This window comes from Erpetoichthys calabaricus, chromosome 9 (assembly GCF_900747795.2).
Source record: "Erpetoichthys calabaricus chromosome 9, fErpCal1.3, whole genome shotgun sequence".
NCBI lineage: Eukaryota > Metazoa > Chordata > Cladistia > Polypteriformes > Polypteridae > Erpetoichthys > Erpetoichthys calabaricus.
In genome coordinates, this window is record NC_041402.2 from 94,923,091 (window position 1) to 94,941,394 (window position 18,304).

General features: G+C 37.6%; 1 protein-coding gene across 1 annotated transcript in view; it reads right to left on the reverse strand.

The window, feature by feature from the left end:
• Positions 1–18,304, reverse strand: part of LOC114657965 (transient receptor potential cation channel subfamily V member 5-like) — a 78,435-nt gene that overhangs the window by 35,281 nt on the left and 24,850 nt on the right. Inside the window, exons 6-8 of the mRNA XM_028809957.2 lie at positions 16,074–16,172; positions 3,245–3,420; positions 1,956–2,102 (exon numbers count right to left, since the gene is read on the reverse strand). Of these exons, the coding sequence (XP_028665790.1) occupies positions 1,956–2,102; positions 3,245–3,420; positions 16,074–16,172 (422 nt within the window). The remainder of the gene's footprint in view (positions 1–1,955; positions 2,103–3,244; positions 3,421–16,073; positions 16,173–18,304) is intronic.

Below are 18,304 nucleotides of genomic sequence, written 5' to 3' on the forward strand. Positions count from 1 at the left end.
CCTGCAGCCCAAAGATGTTAAATTAAATGGTGAGTACAGTATGAAATTGTTGTTTCTGGTAGGCTAGGCACTTTTTATTACTTTTTGGTTAGTACATTAGAAAAATTGGTGTTTTGGTAAATTATGCACATTATACAACCCTTTTTTTATTATGAAAAGGTTAAGTAAGTGTTGCAGTGGGAGGTTCGGAACGCATTATGGGTATTTCCATTATTTCTTATGGGAAAAATAGTCTTGACTTACAACCAACTTGAGTTACAACCAGCCCTCACGAACGAATTGAGTTCGTAAGTCAAGGGTCCACTGTATATATATATATATATATATATATATATATATATATATATATATATATATATATATATAAATGATAGAGTAATTTTTAGAAGTAACTCCACAGGTTACCAGATTACTCAAGCTGATTTGCAATAAAATTGTAACAATCTTGTTTTGTATTGTAATAAATCGTGAAACCCTCAAATGGGTTACACTCCCCAATTCTTAGATAATCTGCTGTGCCTTTTTTTAAATCACATGAAAGCAACTGCTGTTGATGGAGAAGTATAGAGAAGGCTGGAAGGAGTTGCATTGTGTCTTTGTGGACCTGGAAAAAGCATATGACAGGGTGCCTCGAGAGAAGCTGTGGTATTGTATGAGGAAGTCGGGGGAAGAAGAAAAGTATGTTAGAGTTATACAGGATATGTACGAGGGAAGTGTGACCATGGTAAGGTCTGCGTTAGGAGTGACAAATGTATTCAAGGTGGAAGTGGGATTACATTAGGGATCAGCTTTGAGCCCTTTCTTATTTGCAATGGTGATGGACAGGCTGACAGACGAGATTAGACACCGTGGACTATAATGTTTGCTGATGACATTGTGATCTGTAGCGATAGTTGGGAGCAGGTTGAGGAGACCCTGGAGTGGTGGAGATATGCTCTAGAGAGGAGAGGAATGAAGGTCAGTAAGAACAAGACAGAATACATGTGTGTAAATGAGAGGGAGGTCAGTGGAATGGTGAGGATGCAAGAGTTCGAGAAGGTGGATGAGTTTAAATACTTGGGATCAACAGTACAGAGTAATGGGGATTGTGGAAGAGAGGTGACTAAGAGAGTGCAGGCAGAGTGGAATGGGTGGAGAAGAGTGTCAGGAGTAATTTGTGACAGACGGGTATCAGCAACTTCTGAACGGGAAGGTCTACAGGAAGGTAGTGAGACCAGCTATGTTATATGGGTTGGAGACGGTGGCACTGACCAGAAAGCAGGAGACAGAGCTGGAGGTAGCAGAGTTAAAGATGCTAAAATTTGCACTGGGTGTTACAAGGATGGATAGGATTAGAAATGAGTACATTAGAGGGTCAGCTCAAGTTGGACGGTTGGGAGACAAAGTCAGAGAGGCGAGATTGCATTGGTTTGGACATGTGCAGAGGAGAGATGCTGAGTATATTGGGAGAAGGATGCTAAGGATAGAGCTGCCAGGGAAGAGGAAAAGAGGAAGGCCTAAGAGGAGGTTTATGGATGTGGTGAGAGAGGACATGCAAGTGATGGGTGTAACAGAACAAGATGCAGAGGTCAGAAAAAATATGGAAGAAGATGATCCGCTGTGGCAACTCCTAACGGGAGCAGCCGAAAGAAGGAGAAGAAGAAGAAGAAATCAACTGTTGTAAGTTTTTGATTTTAATAACAGTAAAATGTTTCAAACATTTGGTAAATAACATCTGAAATCAGGCAGGACTCTTAAATAGGACTTTTATGTGTCAGCATTAAAATGGCTGCACAATAGCTTGGAAGGCATATGTTAGTTGAAAACTAATATTTTGAACAGCATTGAGGCTGAGCATAAGAAGGTATACACCATCAATAATTTTTTATTCTATACTTGTTGGAAAGGTGAGGTACTATAACACTGAATTGTAAACATACATAACTACATACATACATACATAACCAGCATTGTACCTCTCTTTTTTCACTGCAGATAATAAGTTCCAATACTGAGTGGTCATCTGCCCAGGAGTCAATTTCTGAAAGATCATACAGATACGATGACCGTGGTCCCAAAAAACAGTGGAATATGCGACGTTTGTTCACTATATGTTGAAACATCTAAAAGAAAAGATTAAACTTTAAAACTGTGTTTTACACTTTGCTTTTCCAGTAGTCTCTCTTTTTTTGACTTTTTTTTAAACAAACAAAATTCTTAACATAAACCACTGAATAGACTAAGGTATACTGTACCAAATTTTGACCAATTCTTTTTAAAAAAAAAAGTTTTCAGACTAGATACTGTACATGCAAAAAATATATATATATCTTCTAAGCATTACAGCTTAGTAATGCTGTTTTTTATGAACATTGTTGTGTCACATTAATAATAATAATAATAATAATAATAATAATAATGCATTTTATTTATAGGGCACTTTACATTAGCAGTAAATCTCAAAGTGCTACATAAAAAGTTTAAACAAAGGCAAAGCAAGATAAAAACAGAGATAAAACAACAATAATTATAGCATTCTTGTTAATAAGCTTTCCTAAAGAGAAAAGTCTTTAGCCGTTTTTTAAAACAGCTCACAATCTGCTGTGTTCTCAGGTTCTCTGGTAGGGCTTTCCAGAGTCATGGAGCAGCGGCTGCAAAGGCTCGGTCAACCATTGTATAAAGTTTGGTCACGGGGGGTGAAGGCGGTAGGTATTTGCAAAACGAAGGTTTCTTGCAGTGGATTGTAGTATAAGGAGTTCCTTGAGATATTGTGGAGCATTTCCATGGATTAATTCAGTTCATGGGCCCTAGAGGGATTTTAGAATATGAAAAGCTTACATGTTCTTAATGTATTATTTTTCCATTTATTTTCCATCCATTAGCTTAAAACCTGACACTTTTTACAATATGACACGCACAGTGGGTATAAAGATAACCAGCAAATCTTCAGCCATTTTATTGCAGGTCATCGGATAACAAAGAAGTTGGAAGAACAGGCAAACTCCATATAGTAGACACAGTAGAAGAGGAAGAAAAACATAAGAGCCCAAACACACCGAAACAGCAGTACATTCTGCCTAATTGCTAGTACTGAATATTTTCTTTAGAAAAAAATAAAACTCTGAGCAACATCTGTAACCAGCATCTCCGTTTTGTCACAAAAAAGAATATAAACAGAGTTTCATACACAGAGCAATCAGTAAAACTGTGACTTGCTGATTTAATTTCATCATTTAAATAAAATCAATTCTAAAGTTATACCAACCACTGAGTTACCCTCAGCTGCAGCAAGTTTGAAAGGAGTCAATCCTTTATTGTTCCGGATGATATCCAATGAATTTCTACTGTCTTCCTTCATGTCATATGACATAATTAAGTCATATATTTGGCAGGATCTGACTTTGTTGGGTTGAAGGACCAGAACATGCAAGACTGTATTACCTGATACACAGAAGAAATATGTGTTTGTTAAATACAGTATGGCCCAACAATGAGTTAAATCTATGTACATTATTCTCTAATGTCAGAAAACTGGCTGAAAAATAAAATCAATATATGTACATATGTGGGATGATCAAAAGGTTTGTAACCTGCATCTGAAAGGGGTATTTTGACTTTGTAAGTGGCAAAGTAGTTCTTATGTACCAAAACATTTCAATTTCAGTTTTGGCATTTATGGAAAACTATACATATTTCTGTTTCAGAATGAAATCAAAATAGTTGCCTAAAATCACAAAATCAATTATCTTACTTTTGTGAGGAATTTCTAATGCTAGAAAACAATACTCAGACATTCATGCGTGTCTACTCAATCAATGCTATGATCAATATTATTGGCATGCTTGCAATTTAGGTATTATCATGTACAATACCTTCAAAAATGACTGGAAATGTGCTGAGGTTTGATCATCAGAATATTTTAGTTGGGTGTCCAAAATTATAAACAATAAAGATGTCTGTTCAACATGCAAGTAGTTTATTTTCCCAGAAAAAAGAACTAAATAAGACCAGGACATTACTAAAGGTACCCTTTGAAAATATTTAGCTGAACATTCTTTGGTGAGGAATACAGCCTCAGCTTTCTTCTATCCATCTATTTCCTTCTTGCACTTTTCTGCTGCTGGTATATTCCCAATCTTTAGTTGAAAGTTGTTCTGCTTTGGAATGCTTTCTTTGACCAGTACCAGATTTAAGCACTTTCCAATCACATTGAGATCAAGACTCATTGTTGGCTAGCAGTGTTTTTCAAATTAATTAATTAATTGTGGATGGAGAAGATAAATTAATATGAGCGATAGAAAGTTCTAAAAGAAATAAGCTTTAAAATATGTTCCTTAAAGAGTATATCAGACATTGGTCTTTCTTTTTTGAGAGAAATTCCAGAAGGATCTTAGAAGTTAAATAACTCACTTAAATCAATTTCTTATTAGTGGATGAAAAGGAGGCCAAATTCGAATCAAGAACTAAATAAAGCTGTGCAAGGAATAAAAACATCCAAAACAAGCAAAAGAGAGGTGCAAACAGAGGAGCTAACTTCATTAAACATTGTTTTAAAAGAGTTGTATAAATCTTATGAACAATTTTATCTTGAATAAAGTGGTGATTCACATTTTTGGAGCAGTTTTTCACTTCTTTAAAGATTTAATCCCAGTTCATGACACAAGAGGAATGCAGATCAGAATCCCACTTACTGAAATAGCAAGAGGCCCTGTATATGCATCCTGGAGATGCACATACAGCAATGATACAAGTTTTAACTGAAAACTGGTTGTTGAAACAAACTTGAAAAACAAATGAGATATGGGGGATGTCAGAGGAATTCCACATGTTTCGAGAGCAGACCTGGGCTCTAGGTAAAAGAAAAAAGTGTTGGAAGGCAGTGAAAATTTAGAGGAATAATTGTGGAATGAAATAAACCCTGACTCCCCAAACAGATTGCCAAATGTATGAATGCCCGAAATGGGCCAGTACTGATATGAAAAGTGACGCCCACCTATATTAAGAACTTTATTATGAAAGACAGGTGTCTGCAAACATCATTTCACGTAATCATGCCTTGACTTTTTAAATATTTGAAGTGTGCATGAAATAATAAAACCTAATTTGTTAGAGCTTCATGTGTTAAGGATTCAACCAACAAATAGATAACTACATCTGACAGACACTGTGCCAGAACCAGACCTAGTTTCAATAAAGAGTAATGAAGGGGTGGAGAGGTTGGAAAAAAACAATTAGATAAGGGACGCAAAACGAAGGCACAATGGCAAAACTCAAAGTCGGGAAGGACATGCCTCCATAAGCCCTAGCCAAGGTGAGAACTGAAAGTTTAATCCTCAGGCAATGTGCATTCAATAGAAATGGAGGGGCTGAGAGTTCAACTGTGGCAATATATCTTTAGATAGACAGTACTGAAACTAATGAGCAAGATTTGTCAATGAAACGAGAGATTGTTTGCCTTCTCCAAAAACACTACAAAAAACTTGATTTACCACTACCTTGTAAAGTGGGTGCTCTAGTGATGCCAAGATATTTAAAGGACTGTACAAAAGGGATAGAAAGGAGGATAGGTAATTACCCGATTTGGACATTTAAACTGAAACAGTTCTAGTTAAATTAGTAAATGATTTGCGAATGAATGAAGACGCATATAAAATATCTGTACTTGTTCTGCTAGACTTGAGTGCAGCATTTGATACTATTGATCATGATATTCTTATAAACTGGCTTAGCCAGTAGGTAGGGCTTTTGGGTACTGCCTTAGGCTGGTTTAAGTCTTATATAACCGTGAGGAAATTCTTTGTCAGTTATGGTGATTGAGCATCAAAAGTACATGATATTCTATATGGTGTACCTCAGGGATCAATTTTGGGACCATTATTATTTTCACTCTACATGCTTCCATTAGGCCAGATTATTTCAAAATTCAATGTAAATTACCATAGCTGTGCTGATGACACACAGCCCTATTTATCCATTGCGCCTGATGACCCAGAGGTTCTAAACCCTTTGATGCAGTAAACTAAACAAGTTAAAAAACAGACTTGTTAGTTATTGGCAGTGTCACACACGTGCACATGGGAGGCAGCTAAAGGGCTTGAATGAGAGTAATTCCGAGCCAGACCGGGAGGTAGTGGAGTGCACTGACTCTTTCTCTAGCTTTTCTATAGACCGTTCATGGGAAATTCCACCTGGCCCTGATGACGTCATTTCTGGTTCCAGCCCCTTGGACGTCACTTCCGGGTGAGAGCCTATGGATGAAGACCTTACTGGTTCCTGCCCCTTTGATGTCACTTTCTATTTTGACCTTTAAAGCCGCCACCTTTCATCCATCCCCTCAGTTCTGTTTTGGATTCCACTCTGTACACATCAGTACAAACCTTTAAACCAGAGGTTTTAAAACTTATTTTGTCTACCGACCACTTTGAGAATCAATTATTTTCTAGCGCCCCCCAAAATTTTTAACTTTACCACATCTTAAAAATCACAAATGCAATCATTACTTTAATCATAGCGTGCCATATGTGTCTTATCCTGTTTCTGAGTTCAAACTTACATTTTAAATGAGACTTTCTAACTAACGGGAGCAATAAAAACACAACCTTATAATATTTAAAAAGACTTTTATTCAAATTGAAACAAACATTTCAATTAAAATTTTAAAACTTATCTAATGTGAAGGATGAATCTGATGATTTTTAACAAGTTTGTTAATATCAGGTTCGAATTTACTCAAAAACAGCCATACGTCACAGCATTTGGTAACATGCAAACGATTCCTCTTTTTAGTTAGCAGCGTTGCCACAGCACTAAATCCACTTTCACACAAATATGACGATGGGAATGCTACCAAAAATCGTTGAACAATTGACCACAATCCAGGGTACAATTGTGGGATTGGCTTTTGTAGCCAAAATTCTTGGTAGCCATTTTTGAATTTGATTTTCATTTCCTCGTTCATTGTCAGTTCTATAAGTTCTTCCTCAAGCTGGGATGATCCTGCTGTGTTGACATTTGAAAAAGGATCCAACACCCACTCCGGTATTTCCAATTTTAAAATGTCCTGGAACTGTTCTTTGAAATCACTGTGGAGGTTCTCCAAATGTTGGAAGTAAACAAGCAAGTCGTTGTTGATGAAGGGTACTGCTGATAAATTAGGGAAATTGTGAAACTCACGTCTGCCAATGTTTTTCTTGTGTAAGAGCAGTTTGGCTACGAAAGCAGCAACGATATTTTTTGTTTTAATCAAGTTCAAGTCGTCACCTTGAAGTTGGAGATAGATATCATTAAACAATTTATACAGGTCTGTCAAGTACGCAATATCATTCTTTGATGTGATGAGGTTGTTGCACAATTCTGTGTCTTTGTTTTCCAAGCACTCTATCACAGAGTCAAACAGATTATAAAATCGACTCAGACAAGTACCTCTTGATAGCCAACGCACTTCTGTGTAAAAGAGCAATCGGTTGAAATCTTCATCATCAACAACACAAAGCTGATTAAATAATCTGTCATTTAAAGAGCCGTTCCGGATTTTATTGACTGCTTTGATGACATGTTGCAGTGATTGAAACAGCCGTTCACTCAATTTTCTCGCAACCAAATGTTGTCGATGAATGACGCAATGAACAGCGAGCACATCTGGAATTTTATTTTTTAAGTACGCTATGAAGCCTTTGTGACGCCTCGTCATAGCCAGAGCGCCATCCGTAGCAGCTGATGCAATATTCTTCAAGGGAATTTCTTTCTCATCACAAAACTTTTCCAATGTATTAAATATGGTTTGTCCGGTTGTATCTGTCTCTAAATTTCTAGCAAATAATAGTTCTTGACATATTTTCTCATCTTTAATAAACCTCACGTATGACAACAATAGTGCTTCATTAGTTGGTAAAGTGGACTCATCCAACTGAATTGAGCATTGACTAGTCTTCAGATGATTGCACAATGAGTCTTCAATATTTTCAGCCATTTCATCAATTCGTCTTTGCACAGAACTATTGCTCAAAGGAATTTTTCGAATAATATCTGCCGCTGGTTTATAGAGCACAGTAGTTATTACACCTTTTATTGCCGGTAAAATTAACTCTTCTCCAATAGTGTGTGGTTTGCCTGTTTGACCAATTAACAAAGATATATTGTATGAGGCTCGAAGTCCGTCATCGTCTTGCTTAGAAGCCGCTGAAAAAAGTTTTGATACAGTTGGCTGAGCTATGTACTTCTTTTCCAGGTCTTGAAAATAGGCCACATTTTTTTCTTTCTTATCTGGATGCATTTTATTCAAATGATCTTGTAGCCTAGAAGGCTTCATCGCTTCATTCAAAAATGTTTTTTGACAAAGAAGGCACATAGGCGAAGATGGATTTGTGGGATTTTCAACAAATCCGTATTTAATATATTCCGCACTATATTGCCGTCTCTTCTTTTTTGCTTCCGACATGGTTTTGTCTTTACAAATATGTGAGTAAAGTATCAAGTTTAAAAAACTTTCTAACGATTGCGCGCAAAAACGCTAATGAAAATAAAAGTATTTTACGCGCTCTTATATAGGATTAAAATACAGCACGCACCGACAGGAATAAGACAAACATGCACAAACTCATTTACCTCATTCGACGGAATTCGTACTGAGCAAGTTAGAACGGTAACCGTCATTTTTATCGAAAATAAAAAATATAGAAAATAAAAAATATCAAATTAAAAAATGTCGAAATTTTAGTATAAATAAAAAATTGGTTTAGGGGTTAAGGCTAGGGCTAAGATTAATTTTTTATTTATACGAAAATTTCGACATTTTTTAATTCGATATTTTTTATTTTCTATATTTTTTATTTTCGATAAAAACGACCGGAATCAGTTAGAACAAGTATCGATGATCCGGCCGCTTGATACAGGATTGCACAAATTGCGTTGTTTAATAAAAACTTGTTAAAACTTGATTGCTCATGGGCTACCTACAAAAGCCATGATAAATTATTTATATTTATACAATCAAACAGGACAGGAATAAGAACGAAATAATCGATGTAGTATAGTAGGTAGGTTTTGATTTTAGTTTAAATTTTAAAATATTAGAACAACAACACAAATCAGCCATCGCCCCCCTAAACTACTTCAACACCCCCCAATTTTCTCTGGGACCTTTAATGCCCCCCTGTAGGCCTCCAGCGCCCACAAGGGGGCGTTATCGCCCACTTTAAGAAAGACTGCTTTAAACCATTTTGCAGCCAGGGAATAATATATGGGTGGCTGCCCCAAACTTTTCTGTGGCTTCTTTGATTTTGTGACAGCAGCAATAAACAAAGTTTGATTCTTAGAAGTGAAATTAATCAGCTGGCCCTGCCATCAAACCAGAGGTCAACAATTTAGGTGTTGTTATTGACTGTGACCTTAACTTCAGATCGCATATTAATAATATTACCAAGACTACTTTCTTCTAATTAAGGAACATTGTTAGGGTGCAATCTCTTACAACATTTAAGTATACTGAAAAATCAATACATAATAATGTATTTAGCCAACTAGATTACTGCTGTGCTCTCCTATCAGGACTACCTAAAGGGGACGTAAATCGGCTACAGCTTATCCAGAATGCAGCAGCAAGAATTTTAACCAAAAAAAAAAAAACATGAGCATACATCCCAAATATTATTATCTTTACAATCTTTAGAATCAATTTTAAAATGCTTCTACTTGTATATAAAGCTGTAAACAATCTTGCCCCTCCCTTACATTTCAGAATGCCTGTTTTCTTATGTACAGTCTTGGATCTGCAAATACTGGTCTGCTTGATATTCTAAGATCTAAACATAAAAGAACTGCAGGGCAGCTTTCTGTTCTATGCACCTAAAATTTGGAACGATTTACCCATAGAAATATGGCAGGCTAAATCTGTGGAACATTTCAAAAAACTTCTAAAGCCCATTTTTTAAATCTGGCTTTCCAGTAATTAAAACATTACATAGTGATCTGATGATAAGTTTAGCTCTTTACTGTAAAAATACTGTACGTACCCGGCATTAATCCATTGTTTTCTTTATGTTATTTTATTTTGTTCCCATCCTGTGTGGTAGTGCTATGCGCCTGCTCAAACTGCTCTATTTTGCACTCACCTGGGGTACTAGAGGAAATGAAGAGGCCTTGGAAGCCCTTACTGACAACTGTGCTAACTGTATCAGCTGTGGTCAGTGGAAGGTGGGTAACTAGCTGGCCTAGGTCATTCTGACTCCTACGATGCAGAAACTGATTACCATCAGACTTAAACTATTTGATTTTCTTGCTCCTGCCTTCTGACTGTGGTCCTCCAGAGGTTTATTTTTCTCCTACTGCACCAATCTTAGGAGTTTTTTGTTTTCCTTTCCTCCATGTCACCTGATCAACTAATCACATTTAGGAATCAAGAACTTTAATATATTAATAATTGTAATAATAACAATAATATAGTAATATCTACAATTTAAATCAGTATAGATTGATAGAATAAGAAGTTCCCTGAATTTCAAATTTCTTAGTGTGTAGATCAGAACATGGTAGTTATGAATATTATTCACGCCACTCATGGGAAAAAAGAAAGGAGAAAAAAAAAAGAATTGCCTTATTTCACTAAAATATTGCTTGCTTGCTTGCTCACAATTTCGTCACAGTTATAGATTAAGCAGATGTGTAGCATGCAATTAGTGCTATCAACCAAGCTGACGTTACACATATACATTTAGTTTTAATCAGGTTATTAGTAAAGATGTTTTAACATGGCCAGAGCAGTGCAGCACAGCACCATGAACTCAGATTTGATTTCTAGCCTGGTCAGGGTCTTTATTGAGTTTAAATGTGTGTGGGCTGTGTGTATGTGACTGCAGAAGATTGCACGTTTTACAGGTGAATATTAGGATTGTGTCATCAGCACTCTCATTTGCCAAAATACATTTATTCCTACATGCATTATTGTTAAATTACATCCACCCCACTACCTAGGTATCACATGTTGCTATAACAGTTGTTCAGTATTTGATGTAAATTTGGTTGCAGAAATGCACAATATACATGGAAAATCTTTCATCTATATTTCTGTTATTACGAAAGTTCAAGCGATGACTTCAAAACCATTTCAGAAAATAACCCAATTAAGAATTCCCAGAGGAAAAAATTACTTTCAAAGACTTGAATTGAGTAGACAACATAGCATCAGCAAGTATAAAAAAATAATTTAAAATAAGAGTATATGTGTGTGGTGATCTTACTGCTCACAAAGAGAACCACACAAATAAAACTGAAAACGTTTTTGAAATGAAATTAAACATTTGATTAAAACGTATTGCTTGTTAAAGTAACAAATGACATCACAGCATACTGCCTATTTGAGTTTTGCATTTTTTTAAATTATACTGGAAGACTTGACCTGCTAAATTTATGACCAAACTGAGCTCTGTTTTAGATATTAACATTGTATGTATTAAATTTCCAGGTATACAACATGAATTGTACACAGTTTGAAAACTCTAAGTAAAACTTTTGAACATTTTGGGTGGACTATCATCGAACAGAATATATTCTCATAAATATTTTAGATTCTCTAGATAGGTTTGGACAAAGATCAGTCTTAGCATTTTATGTTTCTCTTTCAACTGTGGGACCTTCCTTGGCCTCTGACTAAACAGCCCTTCTCTGTTTAGTGTATGCTACAGAGTAAAACCATCATTACGGATTGCTCCAGTTTAGCTTTAAGCTCTTTGGATGTCATACATGGTGTTTTTTCAAATAGTTTGCACCAACATTCTAAGGCCAGGTTTATACTTCACACGACACAATGTGTGCTCCTGTGGATGCTTCTGCTACGCAAACGGTATACACGTACTTTACATAAATTTGGAAGATTCCACCAGGTGGCAATGCAAGATATCATCATGGTGAGAAAAATTTGGCTTCCCTATGTTGTGATTTTGCCTGAAACATCCATTAAATTCTGAGGACACCTTGCCACAATATTTCTGTAAAGAATGGACGTTTAATGATTACATCCATCAATCCAGGGACACACCAGTTCCAGCAAGATCAGGCACGAGGCAGAAGCTCATTGCTAGGTGAATACAAGCACGTGCATACGTAAAGCGTCATTTTAGCATCACCAAATCCCCAAACCTGCATGTCCTTGGAAGGAAAACGAAGCACACTGTGGAAAACCACCAGGAAAACATGCAAACTCCAGGCAGCAAACACCAGGGACGTGATTCCCTGCGAGGAAGCAGCACTACTGCTCCGTTACCGTGCTGCTCCCAGATGTGTAATTATTAACAGTATTTGTTATTTAAATGAAGTTAATGATTTATCTGTAAAATGTAATATACATACTTTAATGAAATTCATCCATGAAATTGATATCAAGTATAACTCTAAGAATTCTAAATGTGAAGAGAGCTGGAATATCATAAATTGAATGTGTTCTATGTGGCAATTGCTGCCTGCTGCTGCTGTCAGTTCAGGAGGAAGCCCCTGAAGCACGTAGCAATTAACAACTGGATTGGTTTTAAGATGACGTTTACAACAGTATATTGACGAAATAAAGTACAAGATTAAAGTGGAAATTTCAATTTTAAGCCAAAATTTCCACTTTAATCACAAAATACACCTTTTCACCGTGTCCCTAATTTTTTTTCTCTGTAGCTCAAATATGCATGCCATACATTCTGATGATTTTGTGAAGGTGCAAAAAAAGAATAAAAAGAATTGGTACGTGAGACCTTTAAAATGTATTGGATCATTACAATGGGGAATAGGTGACGGTGGAAAATAAAAGCACCACGAATACATTCGTATGTCAGCATTTTGCTTCACCACATTGAATCATTCATCAAACATTGAAGCATGCACATCGAACCTGTAGGATCTGCAAAGCGGCTTGCCATCACATGTAGATAGTAAATAGAGACTCTGACATCATGTTCCAACTTGAAAACACTGCACCCCCTGACTTTTTGCTGTTACTGCAACTCGTGCACGTATCACGTTCATTTCTGAGGACATGCTCAGAGGATACGTCAAATGAATTCTGGGAACGTGTGGCAGCCATGATGATTATGAATACGTGTCCTGAGTGTGAAGTATAAACTGGCCCTAAGACTTCTTCAACCATTTTTTTTTCTCATCCTACCACATCTTCCGAGATTTTATTTTTTTAAGTTCCAATAAGCAGCAAACTTAACAACATGGTGAATCACTGAAGTGGGAATGCTAAAAACTCTGGAGATAACCCTGTGTCCTTTTGTATTTTCATGCTAGGTGTTAAAAGTTGTTCTTATGGTTTCAGATACTGTCTTGTCTTTGTCATTGTCAATAATGAACAGGTAATGAAAGTTGACCTTTGTTTAACTATTAATGCTACCAAGTGAGTCTAATTTCACTACAGCGATAATCTAATTCTACTAATCAAATTGATTTGCTTTGGCATTTGGGCTGTGACCACAAGGAGGTATTGCAGCACCCCAAACACCAGACACAACCTCACAGACAAAAGTCAGTCAGCTATATCCTAACACAGGGTTACGGGGGTCTGCTGGAGCCAATCCCATCCAGCACAGGGCGCAAGGCAGGAACAAATCCCCGGGCAGAGCATCATCCCACCACAGGGCACACACCAAGCACACACTAGGGACAATTTAGAATCGCCAATGCACCTACCCTGCATGTCTTTGGACTGTGGGAGGAAACTGGAGCACCCGGAGGAAACCCACGCAGACACGGGGAGAACATGCAAACACTATGCAGGGAGGACCCGGGAAGTGAACCCAGGTCTCCTTACTGCGAGGAAGCAGTGCTACCACTGCGCCACCGTGCCGCCCTCACAGACAAAAGGCCCAGGATCAAATAAAGTTTAATTCAATTATAATACCTTACAAAGGCTTCCTTGTAATAATGGCACAAGCACAACACAATTCTTCTTTTCTCTCTTGTTCCTACACAAGCTTTGTATGTTATCTGCACCCAATTCCAACTCGCCTGGCTGAGGCAGTGTGGCTACTTTTATGGAAGACCATGGAGTACTTCCAGTGCCAGGGCACTGCCTGTTGGAAGCACATCTGGGTCAAACAGAAGCCCCACAAAGCAGCATTCATAGATCCCTGCAGCACCTCCTGGTGACCCCCACAGAACCAAACAAGGCTGCCCCATGTGACTACAGGTCCCAGCATGCTGTGCAGGTGTCCATGTGGGAATCAAAAGCCAGGGATGCTGCCATCTAGGGTGTCTTCTCATCTGGACTCTCCATTATATAGGCCTTCAGGCAAGGTAAGGATCCTTGCTTCATCTACCTGCTGGGAATGCAAGTGTATCCACAGTGGCATCTACTGCCAAGCTCTTGGTTAAGGCAAGGAACGTTCTGTCTTATTTCTAGTCCACTCATTACTATGGTCTAATGACTATTGTGTAGGACTGGGACCCATCCTGACAGGGATGCCAACGCATGCATACCATCCATTACAGCAGTCAAACAGGGAAAAGTGGTGAAGAAGCTGTAAACCATTTCTCTTCTGCTTCACAAAAAATGCCCCATTCACTGTTGCAAAGGATGCACCAGGAAACTACATTTAAAGTGAAGCCATACCCACCTTATTCTGCAAATCTGGACCTGTGTGACTACCACATGTTCTGACAGGTAGCCTCTGTGGGACCCACTATTTAAATGAAGAAGACATTATGTCAACTACAAAAGAATGGTTGGGAAGGCAAGACAAAATATTTTGAGTGATGCAGAAAAGATTTTCTTATGCTGATAAGGGCTGTAGCTGCAACACACTGAGCTGGACTGACCAGGCTACCTTATCCTCAGCACCTTTGTCCAGCACTACTGGAAAATTCTGAAACACTTCTTGATCAGATGAGACAAATAATACCTGCAGAATGCTCAGTGTCTGTTCCCAAGTCTTGACCTGAGCTCACTTTATCACCACAGTGTCATACAACACCTACAAAGTTACTGCTGCTCCAATTTGTTGACCAATTTCACTCTAACCGAAATAAACTGTTTGAAATCATTCCATTGCATACTGCAGATCACAGTGTAATAAAGCCAAAAATACAACATCACCTATAAACAGCAGAGATGTAAGTCTTAGCTTCCCAAATTACAAATGCTCCAGTGTTCAGTTATGTCTTGATATCCTGCCCATAAAAATCATGAAAATGAAGCGACACAAGTCATACCATTAGTGGAGTCTAATACTCACCCACAACAAACACAACTAAAAGCAAAGTATGAAAACACAACTCTTGTTCCGTAAATACAGGGTCTGAATGTCACATGCAGCAGCAGCCCAGCAACACCATACTCTTGGTTCACCTTCCTCAAGATGCACGTTTGAAAGTTTTTTCTGAATTTCCAATGCATATGTAGATGGTAATAACAAATAACATCTAAAATATCTGTGCAAGAGTATGGAGTTGGTCCTCTTTTTAATGACTGGACAGGATATACATTCATCCCCTTGGATATGAGATTTCAAATACTGAATAGAGATAGTTGCCAAGGTCCACTATGCCTGAATTTGTCCTATGCTCACCTGTCTCTTAACTGACACTGCACTCAACACTCATTCTTTATTTTCTAAGTTGTGAGTCCATGTCGTGGTTCATTGTAGCTTTTTGAGACTGAAACTGAATTGGCTACAGTAGCTACCCAGTCACCAGGTTCTCACCAGCAAATACTACTTCTAGGCATGGTGATAGGAGTGGATCACAGTGTCCCTGTTCAGGATGAGGGTCTCTTTGATTTCACAGACTATTATGAGGATAATTAATGAAATGTTCTCCGGCTGGTGCCTCCCTTTAGATTAATTTTCCAAGCGTATTCCTATCAGAGGCATATGACTCCAGACAACAGTACTGTAAGAATCATTGAGTCACCCAAACTCCATCATCATGCCAAGGTCTCAGTCCTATGGTAGGGATATAAATGTGTATTTTAAAATGTTACTTTAATGTATATGTGACATAATTCTAATAAATATTTGTAATACCTTTTTTTATAAAGTAATAGTCAAAACTATTTGATTCTTCTCATTCATAAAATAAACAGTATCAAACAAGAAGTGTAGAATTACATAACCCACCTTGCTGATCTTGAGCCCTTATATCTGCCCCATTGTCAATTAGTAAACGAACAATTTTTTCATTCCCTGTGCAGGCTGCAAATGCCAGAATGTGTTCACCTGGAATTGGACAAAGACAAAAGCACATAGAAGGCATAAAAACATGACAACAAGAATAAAAATAAAATGCAAACCCAAACATTTGAACAGGTTCAATTATTTTTTTCTAAGACTGGTTACACTGCACAACAAAGTTTTTGCTTCTTGAACATTGTTGGGTGTTTCTTAAAGATTTTTGGGTGCTGATTACGAATATCACATCAAAATTTACCCATCACGTACCGTTTCAAAGAAATCTTCAGTTTTGTCATGGAATCAGGCCAGGTTTCGAAGCTGTTCTGTGAAAGTTGACATCCTGGGCAAGTCTGAACGAGCTTGACGCTTTCTCAGCATGCTATAAAGGTGGCTTGCATACACCGATCTTGCTCATTTGGTTAATATAGATAGTCAGTGTGTATGTATAGTATCAGTATACTAAAGTATAGTATTTGTAGCAATATAACAGTAAGTAAGCTTGATGCTATAGACCAGGGGTGCCCAAATCCAATCCTGGAGGGCCGCAGTGGCCGCAGGTTTTCATTCTAACCCTTTTCTTAATGAGTGACTGGTTTTTGCTGCTAATTAACTTCTGTTGAATTCATTTTCTTTGACTTGCTCTTGGAGACTCAGACCCCTTAATTGTTTCTTTTTCCTTAAATAGCAGCCAAACAATAACGAGACACAAAATGAGCCAAAACAGTCCCAGCAAACAGTGACCATCATACAATATCTGAAAATAAAGAAAGGTAAAGGTCTCAGGAATGCTGATCTGCTCTTAGAAAAGAGAAAATCCTTAATTTTGGAAATGTCTGCTATTGCACAATGAGAGCGGCAACATGGAATTAAAGAACAGGTTTAATTAACGACAAGACTCAGCGCCTCATTAAGCAGCTGGTTGGAGTGAAATTGGTTGGAGTTTCAGGCCCTGACTTAGCTGGCCTACTGTTGGCTCACTCTCTTCACATATCACTTCTGCGTTGGTGCCATTTAAGGAAAGAAATGAACCAATTCAGAGGAACGACGAAGAAATTCAGGGAAACATTTCTTAAAAACCAAGTCAATTAAACTTAATTCAAAAGAAGTTAATTAGCAGCAAAAACAGGTCACTAATTAAGAAAAGGGCTAGAATGAAAACCTGCAGGCACTGCAGCCCTCCAGGACTGGAGTTGGGCACCCCTGCTATAGACAATTTGGTGTTGGGCGATATGTCTCGTCAATGTCGTAACAGCCGTGATACATTCTGCTATATCTGTGGCAAATATACACTTGCACCTCAGAGACGATGGATGACTGCTCTTGTGAAGAAAGCTTATCATCTGTATTTTGGCTGCAAAATTGGTGATCAAGACAAGGAATGGGCACCTCACATTTGCTGTGCAACATGTGCTGTCAGTCTGAGAGCCTGGCTCAGAGGCACTCGAAAGACGATGCCGCTTGCTGTTCGGATGATATGGCAAGAACAGAAAGACCACGTGACTGACTGTTACTTCTGTTTGACTAATGTGTCTGGTTTCTCTGCCAAAAACAAAGTCAATGCTTGCTGACTACTGTTGGACAGTGCAACGTGATGCACCATACATTGAATACAAAAGAAAATCAGGAGCAAAACACTTTTAATTCTTTTGAATTTAATAGCTTATGCGAAACATAAACGTGACTAAATATGTTATTGTCAGTAAACATATAAATGTCTATTTCTCAGAGATCCTACGTGATGCAGTAAAACCAAAACTATATTTGTGCATACCCAGTAAGTACCTGTCACAATCAGCAAACAGTTTTCGGGAAGCAAGACTTTTCAAAAACATTGTTGTGCATTGTTACAATTATTACTTAATCCAATCAGCAATCAGAATTTTAAGTTAATTTGGATAATATAGAATCCTGGTAAGCAGTTACTCTGTGACTTACTTGGTTAAAAAATTGTTAATTGTTCAAATGTTTTCATGAAAAATACTTCCAACTATATATAAATTTCATTTTTATGCAAATGTATCATGACAGTTTTAATCCAAAGAGGTATTGTAGTGTGTAGCTCCTAGTGCTCTTAACTCACAGCTCCAGGAAACTGTATTTTGTTTCCATTCCAGTCACTGTCTGTGGTGTTTGCCCATTCTCACTGTGTTTACATTTTCTTCTTCTCCCTAGATTTT